The sequence below is a fragment of the Myripristis murdjan genome, chromosome 6 (assembly GCF_902150065.1).
Source record: "Myripristis murdjan chromosome 6, fMyrMur1.1, whole genome shotgun sequence".
NCBI classification, from domain to species: domain Eukaryota; kingdom Metazoa; phylum Chordata; class Actinopteri; order Holocentriformes; family Holocentridae; genus Myripristis; species Myripristis murdjan.
The window spans coordinates 19,123,658-19,151,504 of NC_043985.1; the positions used below are offsets into that span (position 1 = coordinate 19,123,658).

Here is a 27,847-nt window from a genome sequence, read left to right on the forward strand (position 1 = left end):
CTAAGAACAGATAGGGCAGAGAATGGGTTATCTGCTTTAAAAAAATGTATTTGATTACTGTAACTGTTTTGGAGGGTAGCGCAGCCCTGGTGTGGCGGGGCTGCGAATGAGCTACCTTGTTCTGGTAGCTCTCCATCTCCTCCTGCAGGAAGGCCTGCCAGGTCATCTGCTGCAGCTCTTCCCTCAGGTACTGACATGTCTCCATGTGGGACTTAGAGATGTTCTGGGCCAGGTGCTCTGCAACACAAGCATCGCAGCAAACCCAGAAGATCATAGTTAACATCAGAATGTTACTCACAATGCTGTGTGAAAGTGAAGACCTCACTGATGAAATATGCCACAGGAAAAGAAGATTTATTTACTGAGCTTTCAAGAAGGAGGAGAGGCGGATGCGCGTGGGCTTTTTTTGACTGGGAAAAGGCTTGTTGACATTTCCTTTTACTGCCTCCAGGAAGCTCATAGCTTAAGGTTGAGGCAAAGCCAATCTAGTTATGACACAAATGCAGGGAGAGGAGGAGGGGCACCGCGTTACTCATTGAAACAAAGGTCACATTTTCTCTGAGAGAAATATTGAGTATAAGAATTTAAATGGTTTTGAAAACACATCTGTTAAAAGGAGTTCCTAGGCACAGGGGAGCCTAAAAAAATGATTTCCCCAGATGCCTGCCCTGCTGGATCCTGATTGGCCCTAATTAATGGAAACTAATTACAAAAAAGAGGCTCTTTTAATGAGTGTTGGAGATGAGTCTCCAACCTCCTGCTATTTTAAGCAACCTTTGTGTCGTTTGCCCCACGGTTGAGTTGTTCTCCCCCCCTCCTCCATTTTGCTCTCTCTCCTGTTGTCTCCCCCTGCCTCTCTGCTGCTCCTCACCTAGTTCAGCCATGGACACGGTGGGGGAGGTTTCTCCGTTGGTGAAGGAGCAGTAAGGGAAGAAGCCAGAGCCGGGGGCAAAATCGCAGATGGGCTCCGGCTTGATGCCGTTGATGTCCAGGCCTGACTGGTCAGGGGATGGCTGGATGTCCAGGTAGAAGCTGCTGACCGCTGAGTCCGGTTTGCTGCCATCGGGGGTGTGACCGTCCATGTAGCCACTGAGGTCGTCATGGAGCTCTGTGAGGCCATTGGCTGAGAGTCCGTAGGTGGGCGTGAGTGGCTCGGCCTCACCGGGCTGCTGTTGGTGGTCACGCTGCTGCTGCTGCAGCCGATGCTTCTGGACCTCAGCATACAGGCTGTCTCGCTGTTTCTTTGACATGCGACCAAACTTCACCGCTGTGATTATAGGGACAAAACATGTGTGAGACAGTGGTGACATATTATAGATTATAAAATAAAACTGCCGTCTGTGGTGTAAGTTTTGAAAGTGTTTCTCAGTGGTACCCAGGGGCCTCTTAGCACAGGACAAAATAATTTACCAAACACATAATTTGTAGTCCATACAGTCTGGGAGCCCTATCGGTGTTGATCTCACAGAAATTCAAGCATGATCTCACAGAAATTCAAGACAGTAAGAAAAAATAATTGAACTGAATTGGTGAGCAATCTTTTCTTCGGCACAGTTTTAATTCCCACTGGCTGCAACTTGTGCGCCATGTTCAGAGGTCATGTGTCAGTTCATGCTCTCCTGTGACACAGCTTATCTATGACAAACTCATGTCACTACCACAGTGATGCACTAGTAGTGACATACTCCACTAAACGGATAACGGAGAGGTAGTTTTGCATGTTTCAGGAGGTAGCAGTGAGGACAGAGATGATTACAAAATATTCAAAAATGAACAACTTAACAAGGCGAAGTCTACAGGGAGAGCTGGCTGCATTAGAACTCAAATGACTAACAGCTTACCAGCCACTCAAACATGAGACAGGCTGAGCTGCTGCCTCCTGCTTCAAGGTTTCCAGACTAAACAGTGGTGGTGAGAATGAGCCTCCTTGGCCAGAGTTCTGGGGGCCTGGCAGTATGTCAGCTGGTCACTGTGTGTGTGTGTATGTATGTGTGTGTGTGTGTGTGTGTGTGTCTGAGTGTGAGAGTGTATGCACACAAAGTGGAAAGTGAGTGGAGCGGAGCAGAGGAGAGTACGGGCAGATGGGCTCTGGTGTGTTGAGTGAAGGCAGGAGTCACCTTGGTCTGTCCTGATTGTGTGTGCATGTGTATGTGCGTGTGAGCATGTGTGTGTGTGTGTGTGTGTGTATTTATGTGCTCTTGTTTTCAAGCACATTCATGAATATGTACAGTATATGCATGTGTGTAATTGAATTAAAGCATAGTAGTGTATGAAAAGATCTGCCGATGTCTGTGCGTGTATGTTCAAGTCTGTGCCCGTCTGTGTGCATTCCTGTGTGTGATGCATCTGTGTGCTAGACAACAAGAAAAAGAGCAGCTGAGATGAAGACCTGGCCCGATTACAGCCCTCCGTCAGAGTACTGCTCTGCTCTGATACGATCTGCTCAGCCCGGCCCAGTATAGCCCAGTCTGGGCTGGCCTAGCCGCTTGCCCAGCAGGAAGCCTCCAGCACACCCCCATCTGTGTGCTCCCATTACGGCGCCTCAGCTGCACCAGCACTAATGACACCTCTAACAACCTCCTATTTCATCAAACCTACTTTCTATCACAGCAGCAAATTAGGCCCACGGACAATGCACTCACCTGCTACTGCCGGAACGTATGGTGAATTCTTAGCATGCTTTTTTTTTTTTTTTTTTTTGCATTCCTGCTTTATTTGATAGTATACAGTAGAGAGAGCCAGGAAAAGCTGGGGAGAGAGAGGGGATGGCATGCAGCAAAGGGCCCGAGGTGGGATTCAAACCCAGGATGCCGTGGTCAGGACTCAGCATTAACAAGTGGCACGCGCTCCACCAGATGAGCCACCGGGGCACCCCTCAGCATGTTATTATAGCACGAGTTTCTTGACATGTCTATCCATCGCCCCACCATCTCCCTTGATTTTAAAATATGATCCCTGACAGTACTTCAGTTTTCTTTGCAGACAATATTTGAGATATATTTACAATGTGCCTGCAGAGGGGCATTGTGCTCGTTATGTTTGTCTGGTTGTGAGTTTTTGCATGCATTTCTCCATGGGATGTCACAGTACAGAATTTTGGTAACAGTGGTTGATACCAACAACAGTGAAATGCCCCCACTCGCGATACCTGACTGGATACTACACCAAAACCAGAAATCCTATTCAGCACATACACTTTAATTTACAAAAAAAAAAAAAAAAAAAAAAAAAAACCCTCTGGATGCACATTAACAAATAAACAGAAATTTTATGTGTTTCATTTATTTAAACATAGGTAACATTAGGACACTAGGTTACACGGGGCACCACTAACCTTTAGACTTCAAGCAGAAAAAAAAACACCCCAGAAAAAAATCCTTCAAATTAGAGGAACTGCATGAAAAGTCCTGCCGTGACAATAAATATAATGGTGTGATTATGTGCTCTCATTTTGATTTGCAATCCTGAAGCCATGACTGCTATTTTAAATGCTAAATATTTAAACATACAGGCTAAGGTTGCTTTAGAAAAACAGCACTGAGTGACAGAGTGATGGATCCAGTTCTGTCAATACTACCGATACTAACAACACAGGTATTGACTTGGTACCTAAGTATCAATTTTTGTGACATCCTTTGTCTATCCACGAGGATGTCATCACAATCAATTAAGATGCAGCCAATAAACTCAGCCCTAAACTGGGCAATGGAGAAATTAGGACATACACTGCACACTGACAACTAGAAGGCCAATAAGAGTTGAAGTCTTAGGAGTTGACAGGCACATGAGTTTCAGTATGATTCCAGGAGTGTTTTTTTTTTGACCATCTCATATAGTATCAAATATTAGTTATGATAAGAATGACAATGTGATACTCTGTGGATCCCCATGAGGAAGTCCTGTCTTCGCTCACCCGCCTCCACAGGGAGGACAGAGTGCATTGTCAGTGGCAGAACAGCGTCCCTGGAGCTTAAGCTCAAACACACTTCAAGAGAGCAGATGCTTGCCTACAAGGAGGCCTGAACCCAGGTTTGGCTGTCCTTACTCACTGTGCCATCCTGTTGCAGCCATCCTACAACAATATTGACTCTTCAATATCTATCAAGTGCTTACCATCTCGTGACATGCCCACTGCCAGGCACTTCTGAAGCCGGCAGTGCTGGCAGCGGTTGCGGCTGGTACGGTCGATCAGGCAGTTCTTCTGGCGAGGGCAGGAGTAGGCTGCATTGCTCTGCTGACTCCTCCTGAAGAAGCCCTGCATGGGAAATGGGCATGGAAAATACCTTGGGTTATTGGATGAAGCGCCGTGGGTGGAAAATGTTCCGGGACTGGAGATCATTTCACATCTTTATAGTGTTTCAGTGCTGACAAAATTCATTACTGGCAATGGTGGAGATTGATAGCAATTTACTCTAGTCCTACTGGAGATTTGTTTTTGCTGGCAAACAATTTAGGATAATAATGCTGCCATGGTGCTATTTTCCCATCTGTATCATTGTGATGTTGGGCATTTCAAAGAGTGCTGTGTTGTAGCATGTGTACAGCACAAGGGTAGTGTGTTTGGGTACGAATGATAACAGTGGATGGTATTTTCCTTCAGTGGGGTTATTAGTGTTGATTAACACAGGGCTGGCATGTGCAGTGCTAAAGGATGGTGCATGCACACCGATTGGATTCCTCATCCTTTGACTTAATGAATTGATTCCAGCACATCATTAACATGCCCCACTCTACTGCTCCATACACATATGTCTTAATTAGCTGCTCATTGGCTGTTTAATTACAAGAAAACAGCTGACAGCTGCCAAGTTGCTTTATAATGGAAGCCATTATGGAAGCAGGCTATAACTGCCGGTGACAAGCAGCACTCTTTAATAATGCTATGATTTATGGTCCAAACTCTTGTACTCGCACATATCATTAAAGGCCTCTCTGCCTGGACTAATTAGCAATCATTAAAGATACATTTCAGCAGTTTATTCTTTAGTGTTTTGTTTCTCCCAACTCCTGTGTGAGAGAGAGCAACACTAGGAAGAACAGCTGAAAGGAGCCTCTCTCTCTCTCTTTTTCTCTCTCTCTCTCCCACACACACAAACACACACACACACACATACAAACACACACACAGACACGCACAGACACACACGGGAGCAAACAGCAAAGGTGCAGGCTGGCTGAGGAATGCTAATGATGCGCCTGGTGACAAGCACAGGGACAAGAATACACTCTAAGCACAAAATTCCCCTCACTGTGAATGGCTGGTGCATTTGAAACAGTACAAAAGGCGGCTTCAATGGAAGCGACACACTGTAGCAAACAGCCAACAATCTGCTATAATTCAAAGCACTCCCCTTTTGATCATTTTATTTCAAGAAGAGCAGGCTGCAGCAAAAGCAAAAACAGTGAAAAGACATGTCCCTGGGAGGGAAAGGCAGTGCAAGGCAGAGGAATAACTTTGTCCTACTAATTGTGGTTTTCTATGATGTCCTCTGTGGTGCTTGACCACTTTAATGATCATGCTCTGTGTGTTTACACTTCGTAGTCCCTCTCCAAATCTTCTAAAAACTTCAGCAACATTTTCAAATGTTTTTCCAAGCAAGCAACTTTCTTTACTTCCTCAGTTTTCTGTCTTCCCTTTCTCTGCCCCCCACCCCCCTCTCCCACCCCTACACACACACACACACACACACACACACACACACACACACTCCACTTCCCTTGACAATCACAAGTTCAGTCTCTTGGTGCTTACCTTACAGCCTTCACATGTTATCACACCGTAATGGATGCCTGATGATTTGTCTCCACAGATCTTGCAAGGAATTATTTCGATTTGAGCTGGAAAGAAGAAAAGGAAACGAAGAAAAAAAAATCAACATTTTGCTGTCACAAGTCACTGTACAACACTCTCACCATGGATCCATGTTGGTACATGAAAGAGCACTGTGCTTCTAAAAACATCTCATCCGGTGGCTTTGAATCCTCACTTCCACAGAGCATTAACTGAATATTTACAGAGTTGTGTGTGTGAAGGAGGCCATTTTAAGTCCTCACAAGCAGCCAATGTAAACATGGTGTCAATTTGCATCCTAAGCACAACTTACATAAGGAAAAGCCCCAGCTACCCACAAACCCTAATGCACCACGCTAGTGGTAATACTAGCCTTGTAGAATGACAAAGCCTCATTCAGCCACATGAGTGGACTTATTCCCTGTTGGAAAACTTGACTTCATGTAGTCTCTTAAACTTCAAAACCTTAAAAACCTCAGTAGTAAATCCACTATGGCCACAAAGAATCATAACATACCCACTGTGCTGGCGAGAGTGGTGGCAGAGATTGTGTGTGAGTGTGTGTGTGAGTGTGTGTGTTAGTGTGTGGGTGCTTGTGTAAGTGTATATGCTGTGGAGAAAATGTTCAGTGGGGGCTATAGTGTTGTGCTGTTGACAGGCCTGTGATTCACCAGCCATAGAGGACAAAAGCACAGAGAGGACAGGCCTCATCCATCGTTGGCCTTCTCTTCAGGAGCAGACCACAGGGCAACACAACGCAACACAACACAACAGAACACACAGGCATCAGAGGCACAGAACTCCCAGCTTGTCCCACTGCTCTCAGTTTTATCACTGCAGCCACTGATGCTACATCTCTCTCCACCTCCCTCCCCCTCTCGCTCCTTCTCTCTTTTCTCCCTCCCCCCCTCCCCTCCAGAGATCTCTATCTCACAGCCTCCTCCACATCTCCAACATCTCAGTCCCGCCATCCCAACAGTGCACTGCAGCGCCAGACGAACTCAGCTATCTGATCTAAATCGAGGAAAGATCACTGCGGGATGTTTCCTCACGATATAATGGTTTTCTCAAGCCAGCCATGCAGCCAGCCAATCCGTGCACAAACAGCTATTGCAGTACAGGTCCATTCCAATTAAGGGAGAAATGTTAAGATTTTGGCTTAATGAGATACAATAAAAATGATAATAATAATTTTTAAAAAATCACTATGTCAGTGTATTACATCAGCCTCCCCCTCTAGCCAGGCCTATCAGTCTACTCTAGGGCCTAATGTATCTTCCAAGTCGTGGAGCTCTACATATCCCTGGTACACCTTAACAACCACGGCCTTTAAACCAGTTTGATCACATCAAAAGTACTTTTACTGGGGTTCAATCCAGAGATCCCTGCCCATTTTAATCAGCTGCCTGGGAGCCTGTGTTGTGTCATGTGGATAATGTCCTTGTCCCTGAGGCATGCCCAGGGGAGGCCCTTAACACAGAGCCTCTAATCCACTAACCCTGGAGCCACACTCCATTCATTCAGGAATCTGTGTCTGCTCTCCTAGCACTGCTGGAGTCAACAAGACTGGCCATGTTTACATGGAATTAGCCTACATTTCAGTAAAATGAACAAAGGGGAGTGGTGGAACATGCACAATTAATTCTCCTCCAGACAACACCTCCTGTGATTATGGATTCTCACATACAATGGAGGGCAGTGCACCTCGTCGGCCCGGATTAGAGTGAAATCCAGGCAGGAGGCAAGCTTTGACAACCTAACTGAGAGGGTTAATTTATAATTAATCTTTTCCTTACTGTGCACAGTTGCTTGTTATTTCGGTTAGGTCTATCTCTGTATGGGTGCACTCTATTGTTTGTTTTTGTGTTCTCCCCGCATGAGCATTAGCAGTGCAGTGTGTTTCGACTCCTTTAGCATTTTCAGCCTCATTACTTACATAATTTGTTCTGACATGCACTCACAACAACTGAAGCGTGCTGTAATTATGACTAGCTGTGGTTATGGTGTGCTAAGGGCTGTAGTGACTGGCCCTAGCCATTAGGTGGCAGTACAGGGCTGTGACTATGGGTGTCTTGCCAAGCTGAGCCAAGCTTCCACCCACCCTCTCCAGCCCACAGGCTTTTGGCTCTGAGCTCTAGCCTCTGATAGCTGTAGGCTTGGGCTGCTGCTAGCTTCCCCACCCCCACAGCATAGCTGTGAGATGCCTTCATCTCTCCTGAAGAAGCAGAGCTGGCTGGGCGCTCGCTCAGGCCTGACAGAGGCTGTGCCACATCAGGTGAAAGCAGTGGGAGTGGAGACGCGGGGGTGCCAGGCCGGGCAGGGCATACACACACAAGCATGCCTCACAAAGCCCTATCTGCAGCAGGAAGACCCTGAGTGCACACAGCCTCACCAGCTAACACCCTCTCACTCCACTGCTACACAAGCCCCTGGATGCTCAGTGCACTCACCAGTAAAAAGGGTTTGTCTTTAGACCGGCTGAGGCAGGCTCTGTAGTTTCTTGTGTGAAAAAAGACCTTAGTCTGAATCTATACTTATTTCCACAGTGGAATAAGCTGCTTTCAAAAAGATGTGGAGAGGGGGTCAGAGAGAACAAATACTGAGTAATGACAGAATGAAGATCAAATACACCATGAAGTAACCTACGCCATCAGTCTAAATCAATATTTGTATAACTGGTATGACTGTGCAAGCTGTCCTCTTGAGTGACTGGTCCTGGGGCCCCTAAGCTGCACTTCAGACACTGAGAATGATTTAAACTGAATTCACACAGGGGAGCCAGTCAAACAAAAAGGCCTGTGCTTATAAGCACTCCCAATCTGGAAGTCAATATCTATTGACATGAGCTGTGGTGTTAACTGCCTCTTGGTGTGAAACAGGCAGCTGCTGGCTCGCTTGAGCTTGACCAGCGCACTGCCACTGATCCCATTCACCGCGCCTGCCTGCCTCCCTGCCTGCCCGCTTGCCTGCCAGCCAGCCCTGCCTGCTCTGTTTATGACATCAAAGCCAGGCACAGTTAGACGGGCAGCCATGCTAAAGCCCATCCCAGCAGCCTGTCGCTCCTCACAGCACTGTGAGATGGCCTCCGCACACAGGCCACTTCAAAGAGACCTGCTGAGACGCCAAGATTATGTGTGAATCACACTGCAGCACAATCACACCACGCACATTACCGCAAGAGCCGGACAGCGGCTCATGACTGTCTTGTGTGCAGCACTGAAGCCTGGCGTGGGTTTCCTGGACAATGGGCATGGTAGAGAGAGGAGACAGTGTAGCCTAATGTTAAAGCTTGTTCTTTGTCTGTCTGCGGCTGAGCAGTTCAAGGACACTGATTCACCACACTAGCAGGCCCTTTGAGGGGATGATGTGTCACTCAGAGTGCATGTACAACGGGGAGAGCGAGGCCTCTACACGTACCCCCAGTGCCCTTCACTGTCTTCTCCACAGCCCTGAGATCAACCTTGCTAAAAATGCACCACGTTATCAAAGACCTGGAAAGTGACAGTCAAATGTGAACACCCACAACATTTTGCCATACGCAGGCTAACAGCTTACAGGGCCTTGTCATAGTTCATTTTATTATAAGCAACACATAGGCAGCCACTGTCAGACAGAATGTTTCCCCCTATGCCTTGCAAATGCTTCATTTAAAGCTGTAGAGCACCGTTCCCAAGATGGGAAAAAGTGTGATGCTGAGAAATATATTGAATATCTGTGAAATATTTAGAAATGCTGATACTGTAGTAGTGACTATGTGGTGTAAAATCTTGATGGAATGCAAACAATATACAGTACACTGAGGTGGGCAGGCTATTTGTGGCTGCTGTAGTGGGCATAAATCTTGTCATGTATAAACATGAACATTGGCAGTTTTTTTTTTTTTCTTTCGAATGACATCATGTTAGAATAATACGACACATATTTTTAAGCATTTTATTTTTAAGCATGCGCTCAATGCATGCAATATAAAACAAAACAAAAACAAAAACAAAAACAAAAAAAATCTACAGGCTTGGTGCAAACATGGAAAATCACTAGTCAAAATCTCCTGGCTGTTCCCACTGAACCCTTGGACTACTGACATAACGCTGAAGGATTAAGATTATCCCTTACATTACAGACCCATGTCCAGGCCATCGTCATAATGCTGAGAGCTTAACCCATTACTCGATTGGACCATTAAATCATTTTCTCATGGACTGATCATTCATGATAGATGTGCACAGTAAATGAGGTCTGAAACTTACTGTAGGCTTATATATGCACAGGCATTTCATTGGGCCCGGCTCATATACTATACATAATGAGGTATGAATAAGTAAATATATAGAAATATAAACATGCTTTCGAGGCGACTGGAGGAAAAACAAATGAAAAGATGCAGTGGATGGGACAACGATGATTCTTTAGAGAGCTTATTTAGCAGAGTAACAAAGTGGTGTTTTTACTCATTTTTTTCTGTGTGAAGAGGGTAGTGGTAGTGGTGGTGGTGTGTGTGTGTGTGTGTGTGTGTGTGTGTGTGTGTGTGTGTGAGAGAGAGATGGCTGTGCTGTGTTGACAGCTGTCAATGACCGAGTGACGCAAGCCAGTGGGCTCATGTCAGAGATTATGTAAGCAACTGGACAGTGTACAGCATTATGAGCAGATTAACAATACCTCTTCCCACCAAACAAACTGTTTTATTAAAATCTCCTCCAAACATTTTACACCACAATCAAACAAACGTTGAGGACAGTCATATACCTGCTTCTGTGGCTGCTATAAAAAAGCAGGTTTTCTTATATTTACACACGGTCAGAAGTAAAGACAGTATCACTTGATTTGCTGGCAGTAAGCAAAGGCCCTCTATCATTATTTGCAGCAATTTATGGTGCTACATAAACTTTATGTTTTGGTGGTAGAGATCAGCTGTAGGTTGATAAACAGAGTCTTCTCTAAACAGATACCCATGACAGTCAGATCTAGCTGTAGAGAAAGTGACAGCCTAACAAGAGCTGGAATCAGAATTCTGCCTCTTTTCATCTGCCAGGGCACTACTGTCATGTGAAGTTGCAGAACACAATACTTTTTTATTCCCATTTATGCAGCAGAAGAAAGGTTATTTGAATGTCAGCGGCAAAGGACACAAGCTGAATAGTATAAATGTGTTATTTGTTTAGGGATCGGAGGCTGTTGGCATATTACCATGGAGCTGTTCTGATGGCATTTGCTTGTTTATAGCACAAAGAAAACCACTGCAATGCACAGAAATTCACCTGCAGACCGGAACACTGTATCATCGCTTTAAACAGCTCCCATTCAACCTACAAACATGCTGAAGTCATCAAAAATATTTTGACCAGAGGGATTAGAGGAAGGAAAGACATAATTGACACATTTTGATATCTCTATGCCTCTTCTTTCTAATTCTCTCCCATCATTTAGCAGCCTAAGCTGTGGTAACCCATCACCAGAGACCAGCTATATTTGAAGAGATATTTCCGTTTCAGAAGACGGGCCCTATAAACCTTCCCCTGTTATTCCTCTATAGCAGTGCAATGACTTTGCTAAAGCTCAGGTCTGGACCATAGCCCTGGGCTGCTTTGTGGATGAACTCATGCGTACATCTTTGTGTTTGTTTGTGTGTGTGTGAGGCCTATTAATATTTCAGCACTGCCCAATTCCACATGCCTATACAACACAGCAGCATTTCTCTCTTCATGTCTCTCCCTGTATTTACTTGACTGTCTTATTGAAGTGCATTCTGACACCATCTATGCGGGGGAGCAGGAGAGGGGAAGATGTATTCCCCAACCGCAGCATAAGACATCTCTCTCCATGTCTTTTTCTCCACCAGAGTAACAGTAATTTGGGCACTAATTTATGTGTTGCTGTGGCAAAGATTGACGAGCTTCCTGACTGGGAGTCTGCACGCCTGCACTCTAGGGGAAACAACAAAAGCCTGGGTTTACTGAGCAGACGAGCACCGTGAAGGGTAGCATGTGTGCGGCGCTCTTCTCCCCTCCCTTGTCTGCCCCACCTGAGCTCAAATCTCTTTCCCCATCGCTCCTTACCTCCCTCCATCCATCTTCCCCCCACCTATCCCTTCTTGTCTGTGACTGTAGTGACAGGTGAAGTTGTGCCCTGGTGCTGGGGACGCTAGTGCCATGGGGCACACCTCCTGTGCGTATGTGTGTGTGTGTGTGTGTGAGTGAGGGAGAGAGAGACAGAGAGAGACAGAGAGAGAGAGAGCGAGCGAGCGAGCGAAAAGAACACAAATGTACTCTGATGGCAAAACACAATCTGCAGACAGCACTCATGTATGTATTCTACCAGCCCCTAGTTAGTCACAGAGAGCCATGAAAGCTGAATAAAAATGTGTGTGGCAAATATTTACATGCTTTGTCTAACTATTTAGATAATTTGGTTTTCAGTCCTTCTTATGAAGAAACTGCAAATGAAATATGACACATCTCCTGTTATAATGACATGCATGTTTTAATGCAAAAAAAAAAACAAAAAAAAAACTGCTATAACACCTCAGTTTGTGTTCAGACTATCCTTGCTTGTGCATTGTTTGCTGCTCTCATATACTGTGCGCCAAGGCACTGGGATGTTCCAAAACTCAAAATCACTGAGGCTGAAATCACACAGGACCAATTGATTGACTGGTGCAGGAGCTGTTGTGGTGGTACTGTTTGAATTCTAAGATTTCAGGCAGGATCATGTGCTGCTTTTGAACCTTGTCTGTCCACTTGAGCTAAGCAGGCAATGGTTAAAGCCTTGATTTTGGTACAGTGCCTTAGTTAAGCACCTCTCAGCCCCCATCTCCCTGTAGGGACGGCAGCCTAGCAGCCTGCCTTAGAAATACACAGGAATATATAAATAATGAATCCTTCAAAACATCCACTGCAATTACACGCAGAAACCTTTACATAACAACAAAGAGCCTTGTTCCATTGCACCAGGGAATTTGCTACTGCCACACTGTACAACTTCCTTCCTCCTGTAATTGCTGTATTAGTATGCATTTCTGTAAGACAACCAGGATTCAGCTGTGGGGTTTTGAATATGATCTTTCTACCTTTTCACACAAAGAAATCAAAAGTTACATCCATACAATTTCCTGCGTGGTCTTTGCCAGTGGCGTGACAGAATATAATATAGTGTATATGCTGCATATCAGTATGCGTTTTACATATTTGCAAAGTGTGCGCTTGCATAGTGTGCAACTGTGACTATTCTAACTTGGCCCATGGAAACATTTACAAGTCTGTCCTTCAGTTATGGTGGAGAGGAGGGAGGCTGGACGTCCCGGCTCACGCTGATGCTCAGGGTCAGTGGGTCAGAGGCACAGAGCCAGAACACACATGGAGAGCAGGCTGAATACTTCAGCTGACAGTAATTGTCCCTCTGCGGTCTCCTTAGGAAAACATGTTTCCAGACAAAGCTGACTGACTGCGTGGGCCAGATAGTAATCATGATCTTGATTTGCTCCATCGAAGAGAGAGGCTCAACGTGATCCTCCAGTAATGGCAAGCGTCACTATTTCCACTGGAGCTGACATCAAATGAACCCAGCTTTGTGAGGGGGGGAGCAGCACACGTGCTAATGGATCAAGTGAAGTTTTCTATTCCAAAACGCTTTAAATCAATTTTGGAAAAACAACCAAACAAAAACAAAACTGTCACATGAAGGTCATCATTCAATATTTTTAAAATGAAGAGGATCCAGTGTGTAAAAGTCTGTTGTCAATCAAGGACTTACACTACCAACTATCCTTTGAAAAGTACAATACTCTGTTTTTGTTTTGTGCAATCAATCATTATGTCAGAACATGTTTCACTGGTTTCAAATGATGGATTTCTTATTGTGGAGTGAAACGTGTCATTTACTGAAGCTGAAGTCTTCTGTATTGCAGATGCATTGATGAAATATGCTATGAATGCATGTAAACATGATCTGTGCTAGAAATAGCCTGCTCATAACATGGTGGCAACATTTTTCCCCACTCAAATATCTTACTTTATTTATTGTTCACCATGGTTTAAAGCCTCTGTTAAATCAAAGCTAAAAATAAATTAATAACAATAATAACCACAATTATAAAATCTTTAAGTGCCATACTGCTAACAGTCATATCTGTTAAATAACATGCTTTGACTGTGCTAGACCCTAAGGTTGCCAAATCTGTCTGCTGCTGCTAAGATATGTATTGAGGCGGCGGACAAAAAAAGTGCTTTTAGAAGAGCTGAGATAAAAGCATACACTCTTACCACCGTATGAGGACAATGTGCTGAGGAATTGTCAGATTGAATCTTAACATTAAAAGGTAAGATGCCAGAAGATCTGCAAGCATGTCTGCCTTTAATGAGACCTCAGAAGTTATTGTCTCTGTGCTGCGACAGTGAACGCACCACACTGCACCTCCGTTACTCAACAGTTTTTATGGCTGGGCTGATGAGCAGTTTTACACAACCTCTGCCATTCAGCTTGAAGGTCTTGAATTTTCATCAGCTGAGAAAGAACAGGCAAGGACAGGGAAGATGAATGACATCAATGGCCAGCCGATACTTCCAGGGACGTGTGATTGAGACAAATGAGCCTTGTTACATTAGCTGGGATACTGAATCCTGCTGCTCACAGATCCAGAGACTGATAGAGCTGAAACTAGAGGCACCCAACCTTTCCGCAGATCACCAGTGTCATGGGGCCCGAGAGGGAGAGCTTTCTCAAACAGCCTGTTTCACTGGGCTCAGTCTCTCTGCTGTTACCTGGACCACTTTTGTTTTCCCCTCACGTAAGCCCTATTTGTGTTTAAGTACACACATGCGCATACACACAGACACACACACACACACACTGCTGCTACTTGGCCTTCAAAGATCTGGTCCTCTTTTCCAGGTGCAGGGAGCAAATTAAAGTGTGAGCGAGACATTATCTAATCCATATACTGTGCCCTTGGCTATTAGTGTCTTAATAAGTGACTGTGAACATTTCCATCATGCATCATTTATCTTTCATAGTGCTAAATGTGCAAAATGATTAAAGTGAAGTTTTATGATTGCTACCATGTTAAATATTTACTTGTGATGAAATCTGCAAGGCATTTAAAAAAAAAATCAATCTGTTTATTTCATTTTGCTCCTGGCAGTATCAGTACACTGATAACTAGACTGAGGCGGTGAATGGGAATGGATTGCTTGAGTCCCACACCACTTCTATGTCACTTTATTAACATCCTTGTACACATTAATCCACATTCCAATGTCAGCAAGCAAGTTGTAATTTAGACTTAAGAATGGCGACCGAGTACAGTAAGACGGGTAATAACCTCTCTCTACATTCAATGCAGAGCAACTGTACTTTGGTGCTCCCTCTCCTCCAGTTCTAACAGACCGTATGAAAGGCATTCCTAGACGACAGGGGAGCACGAGGAGTGTCTACTGCCACACAGAGTTCACAGACTGCTTACAGCGTGTGAGGCACATTCCCCCTGCACCACTGTTTTCATAGTCCTACAAACACTGGCCTGGTTTTGTTTAACATGGCAGGATTAAGCAGCCATGCGCAAAGCATGCTTCCCTCCTTGCCCGCTTTGCTTATAGTGGAGGGCCCAAACGCTTGCTGCTACCTTTTGGTGAACCAGCTTCACTGACTGCCGGTGAATGTGCGGCGGTGCTCTAATCCCAGGCAAATAAACAAGTGCCAAGATTAATGATTGCATAAACACATCCCAAAAGCCCTGGAATAACAATCAGCTCTTCAGCCCATTCTGCTACCATGCAAAGGCTCTTGGAGTCAGCTGACAGCCAGCAAATCCCTTTCTCTCTCCATGCTGCCTCAAAACAACCAGGAATCGTCTGTGCTTTGTTGCTTCATTAATGACAGGAAGCTGTCAATATTTTCCACTTGAGAGTGGGTATATGCAGCGCTGTGCTGGGAGGGAACTACTGAGCCAGAGCAGGACACAGGGTCCTCCACAGTGCACCAGCTCTTCACTCCTTCCTGCTAGCCAAGGCCACGGCACTCAGCCTGAAGCCCTCAGCGCCTGACCCAATGTACATGCCTGTCAGAGACGCTAATGAAGACAGCATGGTTGGAGAAAGTTGAGATCTCAATGCAATCCTGATGACTCTGTCCACCTGTTCTTCATTACAAGCCGAAGAAAAAAAAAAATCTTTTGGTTGTTTTGAAAAAGACAGGCGAGTCGGCATCTAGGAAGACATTAAAAGTATGTAGCAATAAATTATGCCCAGTACGGACCAAACAAGGCCATTAAAATGACATTAGGAGCACGGACCATCCCCTCATCTCCCATCATCCCTGGTCTGAAACTATCAGAGTAGCTGCTTTGTGATGAGGGGTGGGGGGTGGGGTTGTGGTGGTTTGGGGGGTGTGGGGTGAGGGGGGGTGGATAGAGAGAGAGAGAGCAGTCCAGTCCAGTGGTCCAGGGCAGGGGAGCGTGGGACATTGAGATGAAGTGGGAGGCCCCACTCCAGGAGGTTGCTCCTCAGCATGAAGGCAGAGGCAGCACCCTGCCTAATGAGGGGTGAAGTGGAGCCCCCTGTGGGACCCCCTCAGGCACATTCATTAGGAGATGAAAAAGCGTTTCCCGCGGCAGAGCAAGTGCCTGCCTTGGCTCGGACATGTTTAATTTAGGGCCATATGAAAACAGGCCACATTGGCCAGGTCTGCTGTAGTCAGTCGGGGGAGTCAACGACAGGGAGTGCCACTGAGCTGGGGCTTGACTGAAAGACTACATGCAGCGCTAGATGATGTTTTTTCCTGGAAATGTTTCGATATCGATACCACATTTTAAAATGACAATGCTCAGATTAATGAAAGGTCAAGTCCAATGATGCTCCTCCAACTGTGCGTGAAAAGTCTCTTTCAGACGGGCTACTACAGAGAAAGTGTGTGGCTTATCAGAGGTTTCATTCTCTTCAATGCATTGCATTTTGTTGCATCTTTTGTGCTCCAGGCAAAAATAATAGATTCATTTAGCCAATGGTGGTTTGTGGAAGGGAACCAAGGATTATGGTAATGCAGCACTGAATGCTGCAAGCAAAATACAGTAAAAGAGAAATTGCTGCAGTGAGAGACACAGGAAGAATATTGGAGAGGTTAATTTATATGATTGCAAAAAATCTGCCTTCAAAAACGTATCATAAAAATCTTATATCCCACGTACTGTTTATGATGACAATAGAAAAGACATTGCTCTGTTCTATCCACTGTATGAAGAAGGGCATTACAGGGTATCAATCCATGATGACTCAAATACATGTCCGCTTATCACAGCTGCTTATCCTTGTTCCTGATGAATCCTCACATTTATTAAGGCTGTCTTCTTGCCTTGTTAGATATGTATAACCAATCTCCTGTAATTAGCAACTGCTAACCTTTGGGGTGCTAATCCCCCATGAATTGTGGATTTGTACATCAAAGCCCACACTCTCCCTTATAGCTGGTGCTTGAAATTACACTCGATTTGAAACCTGCAATTATTTGTATAGCATGGATGCAAACAGCCTCCTCTTTTATGTGTCTGAGAATCCCGTGGGTTTGCAGTAAAGAATCCTTAATCCACTCCAGTGGAATCCAAATATAGAGTTAACACTGGCTTCCTAAAATTTAGATGCGCAGCCAAGTGCCTGCTGTGCACGTAAAGTGGAGAAAGCTTCCTTTTTCGCATAGTAAAGATTAGATTTCTTTGGTGGCTTAGATGCATCATATAAGAGGCAGGGGGAATTGCTAAGGGGGATAAAATCAAACATGCTTAAATAATGGAGCATAGCTACGCTTGTAGTTGTGAGTCTGTCCTTTTCACAAGCAATAATTGAAAGTTAATTAAATAATCAATGTCTTGCCCCTGCGTTTAATACAATCACATGTCCAGGGCTCCGTCAATTGGGTGCACAGTTCTCTGTGTAGAATCAGCAGCAATTTGAACTCTCTCCCATTCAAGGCCAGGCTAAATCCATTGTGCAAGGAGGGGGGAGATTATAGAGGGAAAACAACTGCGATAGCTTCCCACACACACTTGTGCACAAGTGCATGCACACACACACATACACACACATATACACAGATACTCTCTCGTACACACACACACACACACGCAAACTTGATGCTTTTGCAGGGAGGATGCCCGAAGCATTTATTTTCTCTAATGAGAGACATGAGTCTCACATGTGTCAGTGATGCACAGCATGGGAACAATAGGGTGGGCTTTAATTCCATCAATCTACTGTGTTTATCCTTGTATCACATCAATATCTGTCAGTTAAGCTGGATGAGATACATCATGTCAAGTAGACTGAGTCAATGTCAGGCTGAGCTCAGTAAATATGCAGACTTAAAACTCATCTTAAAACTCCAGGATTGAAGGCAGATACATGTAGTCAGTAACAAATGCAGAGCATGGGTCTTAAGCATGGAAATACAAGAGATTACCTTGTGAGACAACATGACACAAAAATCATCCTTCCTGCACTTACTCTGGTAAGTGATTAAATAGCTATGAATTAACAATGATGTTGTTAGGTATTTAGAGGCAACGCTACACCTCGGCTGTCACCTAAGCCTCCCATGGAAATCTCTTTACTTACCTTACTGTAACAAGGATCCTACAGTTACACTTCCCTTACCATGCTAAATGGGAACTGACACCTCACCTTCCGACACCTGACATAAAGTGCATACATAAGTGGACAGGGTGCTATTCAACGTCATGGAAAACCTGACTGTGACAGGCAGAATCAAGATTCATATAGCCGTTGGTGTATGTAGCTACATGTGTTTATGTGTTTATGCATGTGTATGTGGACTTATGTGTGAATGCTCCTACATGCATGTGCCAAAGCAGAGAAATAACAGGCGGTGGGATCTTGAGAAGTCCTCCACACATATGTGCAATAACATCAGATTTATCGTTAGATAAAAAAGTAACATGCTTCGAGGATTGGCTCTGAGCGATAGCAATAACCCTGCAGGCAGCCAAATTATGATTTATGTACTTTGGCTTGAGAGTGCATGGGGCAGTAATGTATATGTCTATGGTAGCTGAGCCTCTGACTGTAGCATAGGAGCGACTCAGAGAGAATACACTTGGTGTAAAATTGCTTCATCTGTTTACAATTCCATTTGGAGTTTATGAGAAAGACAGGCAAACACAGTCTGATATATTGCCCCTGTGTCACGGCATGGCAGGAGCATCCACACAAAGATTCATCTCTCACTTAGAAGCCAAATGATACGTCTAATTTGCTGCGAGCACAGTTATTTTTAACCTCTCCAGCTGTCAGATAATGGAGCTTGACTGTCAGCGCTGGTGTGTGTGAGTGTGTTAAAAGGTTGCAAACTCTTTTCAATTTGCCATTCCCTTTGAGTGAATTACAAAACGCACATTCCCATTAGTTTGCCTGATTGACGTTCCTTTTTCCCTTATCAAAACCTAAGGGGGTTTAAAGAGAGTTAACTGAACGGCCATGGAGACTTCCAAACCACAATTTAAATTTGGTATTTCACATGCCTTGTCAATAATTGCCATGCCTTGAAAACTTCACAAAAAATCACGTGGAAGGGTATGAGCGTGCTGAAACATGAGGTTGTTTTTCTTCTTATTAATTGGACAGTGAGATGTCTTTTTATTACTTTTCTGAATGATCAAATCCTCTTGTGCTGTATGTTATGACACCATCATGTAACTACTCTGCATTGCCCATCCTTGACGGTTGTTTCTACATTATTCAATCTCCATTTAGCAAGGTGAGTCACTGAATAAAAAAGTCTGTTTCTACCAATGTACGGTTTAATCTTGGCAGCTTTTATTTCATTAAGTAATTTCTGTCTGGCAAGAGAAATCTTTTTTTTTTTTTTTTTTTTGCTGTATCCTGATATGGCCCTGCTTGTCACTCATGGTTGAGAATAGCAACATTGTCTTCCAAATAGTAACTCATGCAAAGGGCCAGTTACATAAGCCCATTGCAAATTGTTCTTAATCAATGAGCTGGCGGTGGACTGCGGGGCTGGTGTCAGTGCTTTGGCTGATGTAATCTAGATGGACACTAATAGATCCTCCAGCCTCTCCTCATCAGACAGAGGTGTAAATCACAGCACCTTCACTAACGTCAAATTAGACCTTTCTAACCAGCGGTGGTGGTTAGACTGCACAAACTTGATTAGATAACAGAAATGCATTATGTTCTCAAGACACGACAAGGTCCAAAGAACATAACAACCGACTGGATGTGGGCAGAGACATGAAGGACAGAATGATTCATACTCATGTCAGTCTTGTTTTCCTTATATTCAAAAAACCCTCTCATCTTTAGCTTTTTTTTCAATATTGAGTGCAAACTAAGTAACAAACAAACAAAAAAATATGTATTTTCTGCAATGCTCATAACAAATAGCAGGGGGGGGAACTATTGTTTGCCCCACACAGCAGTCCGATTGTTCTACTGTAAACAGTGCTCCGGTGCATAACTGTATTCCCACCGTCCCAATACCCAGTTGACCTCCAGCAGTACGTTATGTAAGAGAAGTGAGAGGGACATCTGGGGACTGGGCTCTGTTCACTTGGCCAGGCCAGGAGAGGCAGCTGTCTGCCTGCCTTCCTGCCCGCTTTTATGTCTCGTGCTCACATACAAAAACATATATAGCATGCTCTCGGTGGGCTATGACACCGTGCCGGGATGAGGTCTGACTCCTGCACTCAGGTAACCCAATACATAAACCCAGCTCATGCCACGACCCTGTGTGCTCTCAATCCTGTGCTTAGATGACCAACCCTGAGCTCAAGTGAACTGTTATAGAATCGGACTTGACCTCAGTGTTAAACTATAATCTATGGTTGTTACTACCTTTGTGCCCTTTGCGAGGAGCTGTATGAAAGCCAAAAACCGCTACAGTGTGAGGAAAAATTCCCTTGTTCAGCATGAAAACATAGGCATCCAAGAAATACAGTACAATGCAATACGGCAAAATTCCTCACAGAAAATGCTTCCACATGTCAAAAGCAGACTAGGCTCAAAACTGAAGGCATGTCAGTTAATTACTTCACATTTTAAATGAGAACTTCATGCTATTAATTTGCACCTTACTATTGTGAGACAGAAGAAAAGAATCGTGTGTTGTGTTTGGAAGGAAATGAATAACTTAATGTTGCTCCAAAATGATTTAGAAAGAATGGGGAATTGTACTCGTTCCATCAAAAGATGCCTGCGTATCATAAGGAGTTTTGCCAATGGGCTGATGTGTTACAATGTTGTTCTTGCACAAAAAGCGTGCTGAAAAAGCCTTTATTTATTCCAACCAAGTGCTGACTTCCTGCGGTAGCAAGTGAGCAGCTATTGTATTGTTAATATCTTTCCATACTGGCAGAGTCTCCTTTCTCACTTCCTATGGCAGCTAATCAACATACTCAGGTGCCAAAGACATTACTCTTTAAGGGTTACATGAGTAGCGACTAATGGTGCTAGGTCAGTATTTGGGACCTAACCCACAGAGGCAATATGATCCACCACTACAACTTTCTACATGTTCCCTTGTCTCAGCAGGAAACACAATCCTCTTTATGAATCAAAACAAACCCCATACAGCGGTGAATACCAGGCAAGGAGGAATGATCTCTCCCTCTGCCTTCTTGACACATATGCACACTAGTTTCATTACTCTGTCTGTACAGTTGGCATGAACTGCACCCTGTTATAAAGGAATATAAGGCTTGGGGAATTTTCTAGAAAACCCGTTGCAATTCTCCTCCATGGTAGTTAAATTACAGAAGAGGTCACAGCAGGGGACTCAGAACACAGCTACCAATCAACTGCAGCAATTCTCCTGGCGTGTTTGTCAACATTGCTGCCTGGTGTAATTGGCATAATTGTCAGGTTAGAGCTCGGAACAAACTGGGCGTCCTCTTGGCGAGCACAGGCCGTGTCATTAAAGGGACATGTTTCTGGAGGCGCTCCCGGGGACACATACATGCGAGCATGTTGGAGCGACAGCTCGCCTGATAAAATGGCTGCCTCTTATCTCGACTATGCATATGAAAGGCTTATGCCTTCTCCATGACAGATTCTACGCCTCATCACCATGGGATTTGCCCAGATACACCAGAACAGAAGCAGGGAGAAAAACAATGTATCACATGTATAGTCTCATCTTAACACTGTCAACTGCTACACTGATGTTTGTGTATGCGTGTGTGTGCGAGAGAGAGTGAGTGTGTGTGTTTGTCTAATTGTGTGTGCATGCCTGTGCACCAATTCCCGTGCACACTTTAAAAAAAAAAAAATAAAAAAAAAAAAATAGAGGGAACTCAAACACACCATCCAAAACACTGATTCAGTGCCAATATGCTGTGGATAACAAAATAGCATTTCTCTCCTGCACAGTAATTTCCAGTCTATTGGCAGCATAGTGAACTTGGCAATCCCAGAGCAAGCTTCAATTATCTTGATAATCTGTAGTGAATACTTGATATAATAATGATATAGTATCTATAATTACCATGATGAGGTGGGGTAGAGTGTGCTGAAACATAATCGTTTGTATCATCACCGCTGGGTAGCATCATTATTAATCTGACAGAACTCATAAAGCGCTTTGTTTGTTTTCTCTGATTGCTCTTTTACTACCAAAATAAACAACTTGGCTCCTTTGAGTTACAGCTGTATAATTTGCTGGAACAGCAAAGGCATTTATCTATAAATTTATTTTCAATTTGAGGTAAGCTGCAGTCATGAAAGCTAAATCACTACCAGGGAGAAGATTATTCTAATTACTAACCAGCTGTCGCACATGCTGCATTAGCACAGGATGTGTCAGAACACAGAGCAACTAGTAATCAGCTTCACAGAATCATTGGAGTACACATTTACATCTTTCATTAACTCTTAAACATGAAGCTGTTTTCATTTGTGTGCTAATGCTGTAAAGCTAAAACATGCATATGCTATGAAATGGTGACTGAATTTAGAAATGCAAATTATGCTGGCAATTTGCAATGACATCTTGATAGGTGAGCGTATATGTGCAGCATAACGGTAGGCCTAATTTCCACTCTGAGAGGATTAAGTTAGTAGGCTGATACAGGGTATCTTGGGATACCCCGTAATAGATTGTGTAATACTTTACACGAGGCTTTAACAAGGACATGTTGACCAACTGACAGCACCAGAATATGACTGAAGTGGATACTTAGACGAATGTGGGCCATGTCCCTGATAAGGGGGTTTAAAGAAAGCAGTGAGTTTCAAGTCCAAAGGTATACTGTGATTCAGTCGCCCAGCCTAGCAAGGGTACAAGCCAGAGGATTTTTTTTTTTTTTTTTTTTTTTTTTTTTTTTTACATGAAAGTCTGTCTTCTCCATCCGAGCTGTATCTGAATTAGACCATAATGCTAGCATGGCTTGGTCTCTGGGGTTTTCTTTGCCATTTGCACTGCTAGCACTGCAATCCCCCTGACAGGCCTGTTTATGGCTGTGCCGCTATCAGAGGGCTGAGCAGACCAGGGACGAGCCTTCATTAGAGATTAAAGTGACCGTCACCAAGTCCCAAATCATCACAGCAAAGCGAGGGGAGACACTGAAGGGGCTTAGGCATGTACATCAACAACTCCATATCAGCCAGATCCTCTGCTTAACACAGAGTTCCATTTAATTTTCAGTGTTTATTCATAAATAACCATTTTAATTAATATTTTTTGGATTGGTTTCAGTCAGTGTCATCATGGTGAAAGATGCAGAGTGCCGTTAACTCACAGGTGCCTGCAATGCAATGTAGGCAGCGCAGTGACATGAGCCGTGCACAACAAGTCCACCCAAATCCCACATCCAAGTCATGTTCATGCTCCCTTGCCAAGAAACAGTCAGAGACGCAGTTTGTCAAATCTATACCATGCATGACATTACCTTCTAGGAAAAGTCATACTTCAAGCAGGAGTGATATTTTCACTCCAGTTGCAGAAATTTACAATAAACAGTGGATGCCAAAAAATGAGGATGTACTTCCCCATATCAGAATCAGATATGACAACTATCAAACATTTCTTCTCCTGGCCATGAAGGTTATGGTGCTTATAGTGGTGCCTCTGACTCTCAGCGGTAGAGCTTATCCATGTCCTGATCCACAGACCCTGGAAATCATTGCTGATATGTCTGAATAAACGGACACAGTATGCCGCTAGCCTTCTGACCGCAATGCTGATCTTACTACCCATAATGTCTTCCCATTCCATGAAGTATTTGCCATTCACTCATCAGCATCTCTCCCACAGCCTTGCAAATTCACTAAGAAATAGAGATGGTACTCTGTTATAGTGCTGAAAGCTTTCCAGGGGGAAAACTCACTGATGAGTTTACATTCAGAAAAGCTGGCAGTTCTTTCACACCTACACTGTAGGTAACAAAGAGCGATGTAATGCATAACAATACTGCCCAGAAATAATGGCAAACTGAGGTTAAACAAAGCAACAAAGCCTTTATACACATTACTCACTCCTTCCTCCTTCCATCAAAATTCCTCCTGTAACTCCAGAACAAAGCAGCTATTCTCAGAGGAACATGAAAGACAGACACCTGTCAATCACAGCTCCTGTGACTCCATATTTCCCGTGTCAGAGGCTGCAGGATGGAGAAATGTGCAATATTCTGATAATATTTCATGCAAACTAATGCAAGTCAGGACACTTCCCTGCTGGCCAGAAGGAGGGGAAATGAGAACAGGTAATTATCGGATTGCCTCAAGGCAAGAAATGATAGAGATTGCAGAGAACGGGGATATTTAGCCCTGCTAATGAAGGCCCATGTTTTGGGAGCACCAGGAAGGGGGAGCAGAGGAAAGCTTGGCTGTGGCTCAGCAGGAGGTAGAGCCTGATAAGACCATCTTACATAATGACCACATCCAGGCATGGCTTGCTGTTTCGACTGAGGCTCACTGTCCCTCATATTCTCTCCAATCCATCCAGCATGGCTGGCCAAAACAAACTGACATATGTGGGGTCTTATATTACCCTACACATTACCATCAATATGTTAATCCTAACCAAGTGATACCCTTTTCAAGGTTAAGGCTCAAACTGTTGAGGACTGTGGTCAGCTGGATGCATTGTTGGTGGTGTAGTAATGGTTATGATGTAAATGATGCCACGCTACGTCTAATACGGTTTCTTATGCAGAGTAGATCAATAGCGTTACATAGTAATGTTCACTGAGATGAGACAGAGAGCTCTTATTATATTGCTGAGTGATTTGAGTAAAAGACCGCCCGCCTACTTGGCCTGGTCCATTTAACCCTTTTGAAGGGTCTATGTTTGCCTGTCTCAACAGCCTTACTTAAAGTGCTGAAAAATAAAAAAAAGAGATTGCTTATTTTGTATATGCAGCACTTCCCCCGGACGGATATGAAATTTTAAACATGGCATTAGGATTCACAGGCATTCCCTTGCCAGACCTGCTTGCAGACATCAGAATTGCTAATTTGCCGGTTTGCCCAGGAAGGGCTGGTTGGTTGGAGAGGAGGGGATGAATGGAAACAGGAGTCTGATTTGTCCAGATAACCTTGAACCCCAAAGCTCAGCTTCCTGTGGATGTACGGAGCTCAATCAGTCCCTCTTTATCATGTTAATCTGAGCTGCTGTCCAGTGCAGCGGCCGGCACAGCAGCGTACTACCTCTTACCTGGCTGCTCTGAGAATGTCATCAGCCAACATCACTTCCTGCTCTCACTATGTTTTGACATGGCCATTAACTTTCACTGAAATGCCATGAATAAATAAATATACTAAAAGCAGAATGCAAAAGACAGCCAAGGCAGTCTGCAGTATGATCGCAATCAGATATCAACATTAAGCCAATTGCTAATTCGAATAATTAATTCCTACAGCCTGTGATGTGAACTCATCGGATGCAGACATGATAAAGAATAAAGGTCCTGACAGGGTTATGAGTCAGCAGAGATGTGAAATTCAAATTGGCCAGGCTAAGCAGTTTGGAGCTGATGGTGATTTGAATAGACTGGCTGGTCAGGCCTGCGGTACAAGAGCCCAGGGCTGAAAGATGGAGGAGTTACTCATGGGCACAGGTGCTTTATCAGCAGATCACATGAGGAGGGTCAAGTAGTAATCACTGCAAGATTCATTGAAAAGTGCTCTGCCCTCCTCTCCACTTTACGACACATGATAAAATATCTTCATCACAAAAGTAAAAGCTCTATTCCCGTTGAGTTTTCCCCAAATTAAACCAAGTGCATTTCCATGATGTGTGTTAGCTTGATCCGAGCGAAGGTGGAGTCCATCATGAGCGTCGGACTCCTGCTATTAACAGAATCAAACTGGAGATCTATCACTGGCAGGGGAAGATGGAGCAACAGGGGTGGGACTCTCACTGTTTTCTGTCACAGCCTCAGCTGTGTGCACACACTCTCATTGCACACTGCCATCTTTCACTCAGCCAGGCACTTGCCTCCTCGCCCACTGTGCCCACCATGCCTGGGCGGCACATGCCACTGACAAACATCCATTTACTCCCCACAGGACTCCGGCACATCTGAAGTGGGCCTGTGAATGAGACCTGTTTAGACATTATTGCGCAGAATGGCTTTACACACAGGTGAATACATGCTATTTGGTCAGGTACACACACAAACACATGTAGACACACACACAAGCACGCACACACAAAGCAGATAATTAAACGCTTCATTTAAAATCAGCTTTGATGATTTCTCTAGTAACACCTTGTCATGCCGGCCGACTAGACTTGACAGAGGGTGGTAATTGCATCCCTGTAGAGGAGGCGAGAGCCTGCGAGGGTATGCAGAGCGGTGGTGAATTACCACTCATGTCCATTGGTTTCAGCCCTGCAACGCTGAAACACACACTCAAAGGAGCACAATGCACACAGATGCACGCACAACATACAATATGCGTGTGCATCTGTGAGTCTTTGTGTTTGAGTTAATAAATTAAAATTGTGGGTGCAAGCACACAGTTTAATTGGCTAATATATGAGCAACATGACCCCATGACCAGAGGTATGTTCTCCTCAACAAAGAATCCCACCTCCAACATCTTAGCCTGGAGGCATGGTTTAACGCTAACCTGCAGATGCTGCCTTTGTCTTTGAAGTGGAGCGATGGATGCAGTGGAACAGATGGAGATGTTGGATGCTTTCAGGAATTATTAATGGCACGCTATGATCCCAAATGACCTTCAGCAAATAGTCTCCCAGCACTGGAGTACACAGGCAGCCCTGCACATCCATATTGTATTTAGACAACACACATGGGTCAATGGAGAAACACCGAGGCATCATTACTGTACTTCAGGCTTTAATCCAATCGGGAAGGCTTGTTTCCCTTTTACTGAAAAGGCGATGCGCAGGCATCCAATCACATTAAACACAATCGTATGTTTCAGGAATAGATTTGAGATTTATGCAGCAAACACACTAATTCTGTGAAGCCCAATTTGTTTCTCTCACAATGGCAACCATAGACTGGAATTAATCTGCAGAAAGCCTTTGCTGTAGTTTTTAAAAATAAACCTTTCATCATTGGAGGCTTTTGTAGTTGCTCAAGGGATATACTATTGTGACATCAAATCTATCTTATGAACACACAGCGGTAATAGCCATAACAATTCTGTTGCCTATGGATAACATTCACTTTACAATACAAACTGAACAACCCCTGAATTGCCTGGGAGAGAAAATGAACTGAAATACACCATCCCTGCTTTTCCCTTTCTCACATGTGATGGAACTGCAATACAACACACAAAACTGTCTATGTTTATTTACAGAATGCTGAAATCCATTGAAATGATGTAGCTAAGCTTGTTCAAAACACACAACGTGCACACATTCTGATACATAGTTCATTGGACTGTCTGATTTATAAGTGAATGAAATAAATATGAATTTACAATAGTTCGGCTTTACAGTTCCGTGCTTTTTCATAATTCTCAGTGATAAATTACAGCACAATTATAATGATCTATTGCCAGTATTTGTTCATAGGATATTTAACAGAGAGTTTGTGTTTTGGGAATATTTACTGAAACCATTTTT

At 44.1% G+C, this 27,847-nt stretch overlaps 1 protein-coding gene across 2 annotated transcripts in view; it reads right to left on the bottom strand.

The window, feature by feature from the left end:
- Positions 1–27,847, bottom strand: part of roraa (RAR-related orphan receptor A, paralog a) — a 177,637-nt gene that overhangs the window by 10,030 nt on the left and 139,760 nt on the right. For both annotated transcript variants that reach the window (XM_030053264.1, XM_030053265.1), the window contains 4 exons: positions 5,753–5,838; positions 4,114–4,255; positions 872–1,267; positions 116–237 (listed from right to left, as the gene is read on the bottom strand). In XM_030053264.1, the coding sequence (XP_029909124.1) occupies positions 116–237; positions 872–1,267; positions 4,114–4,255; positions 5,753–5,838 (746 nt within the window). The remainder of the gene's footprint in view (positions 1–115; positions 238–871; positions 1,268–4,113; positions 4,256–5,752; positions 5,839–27,847) is intronic.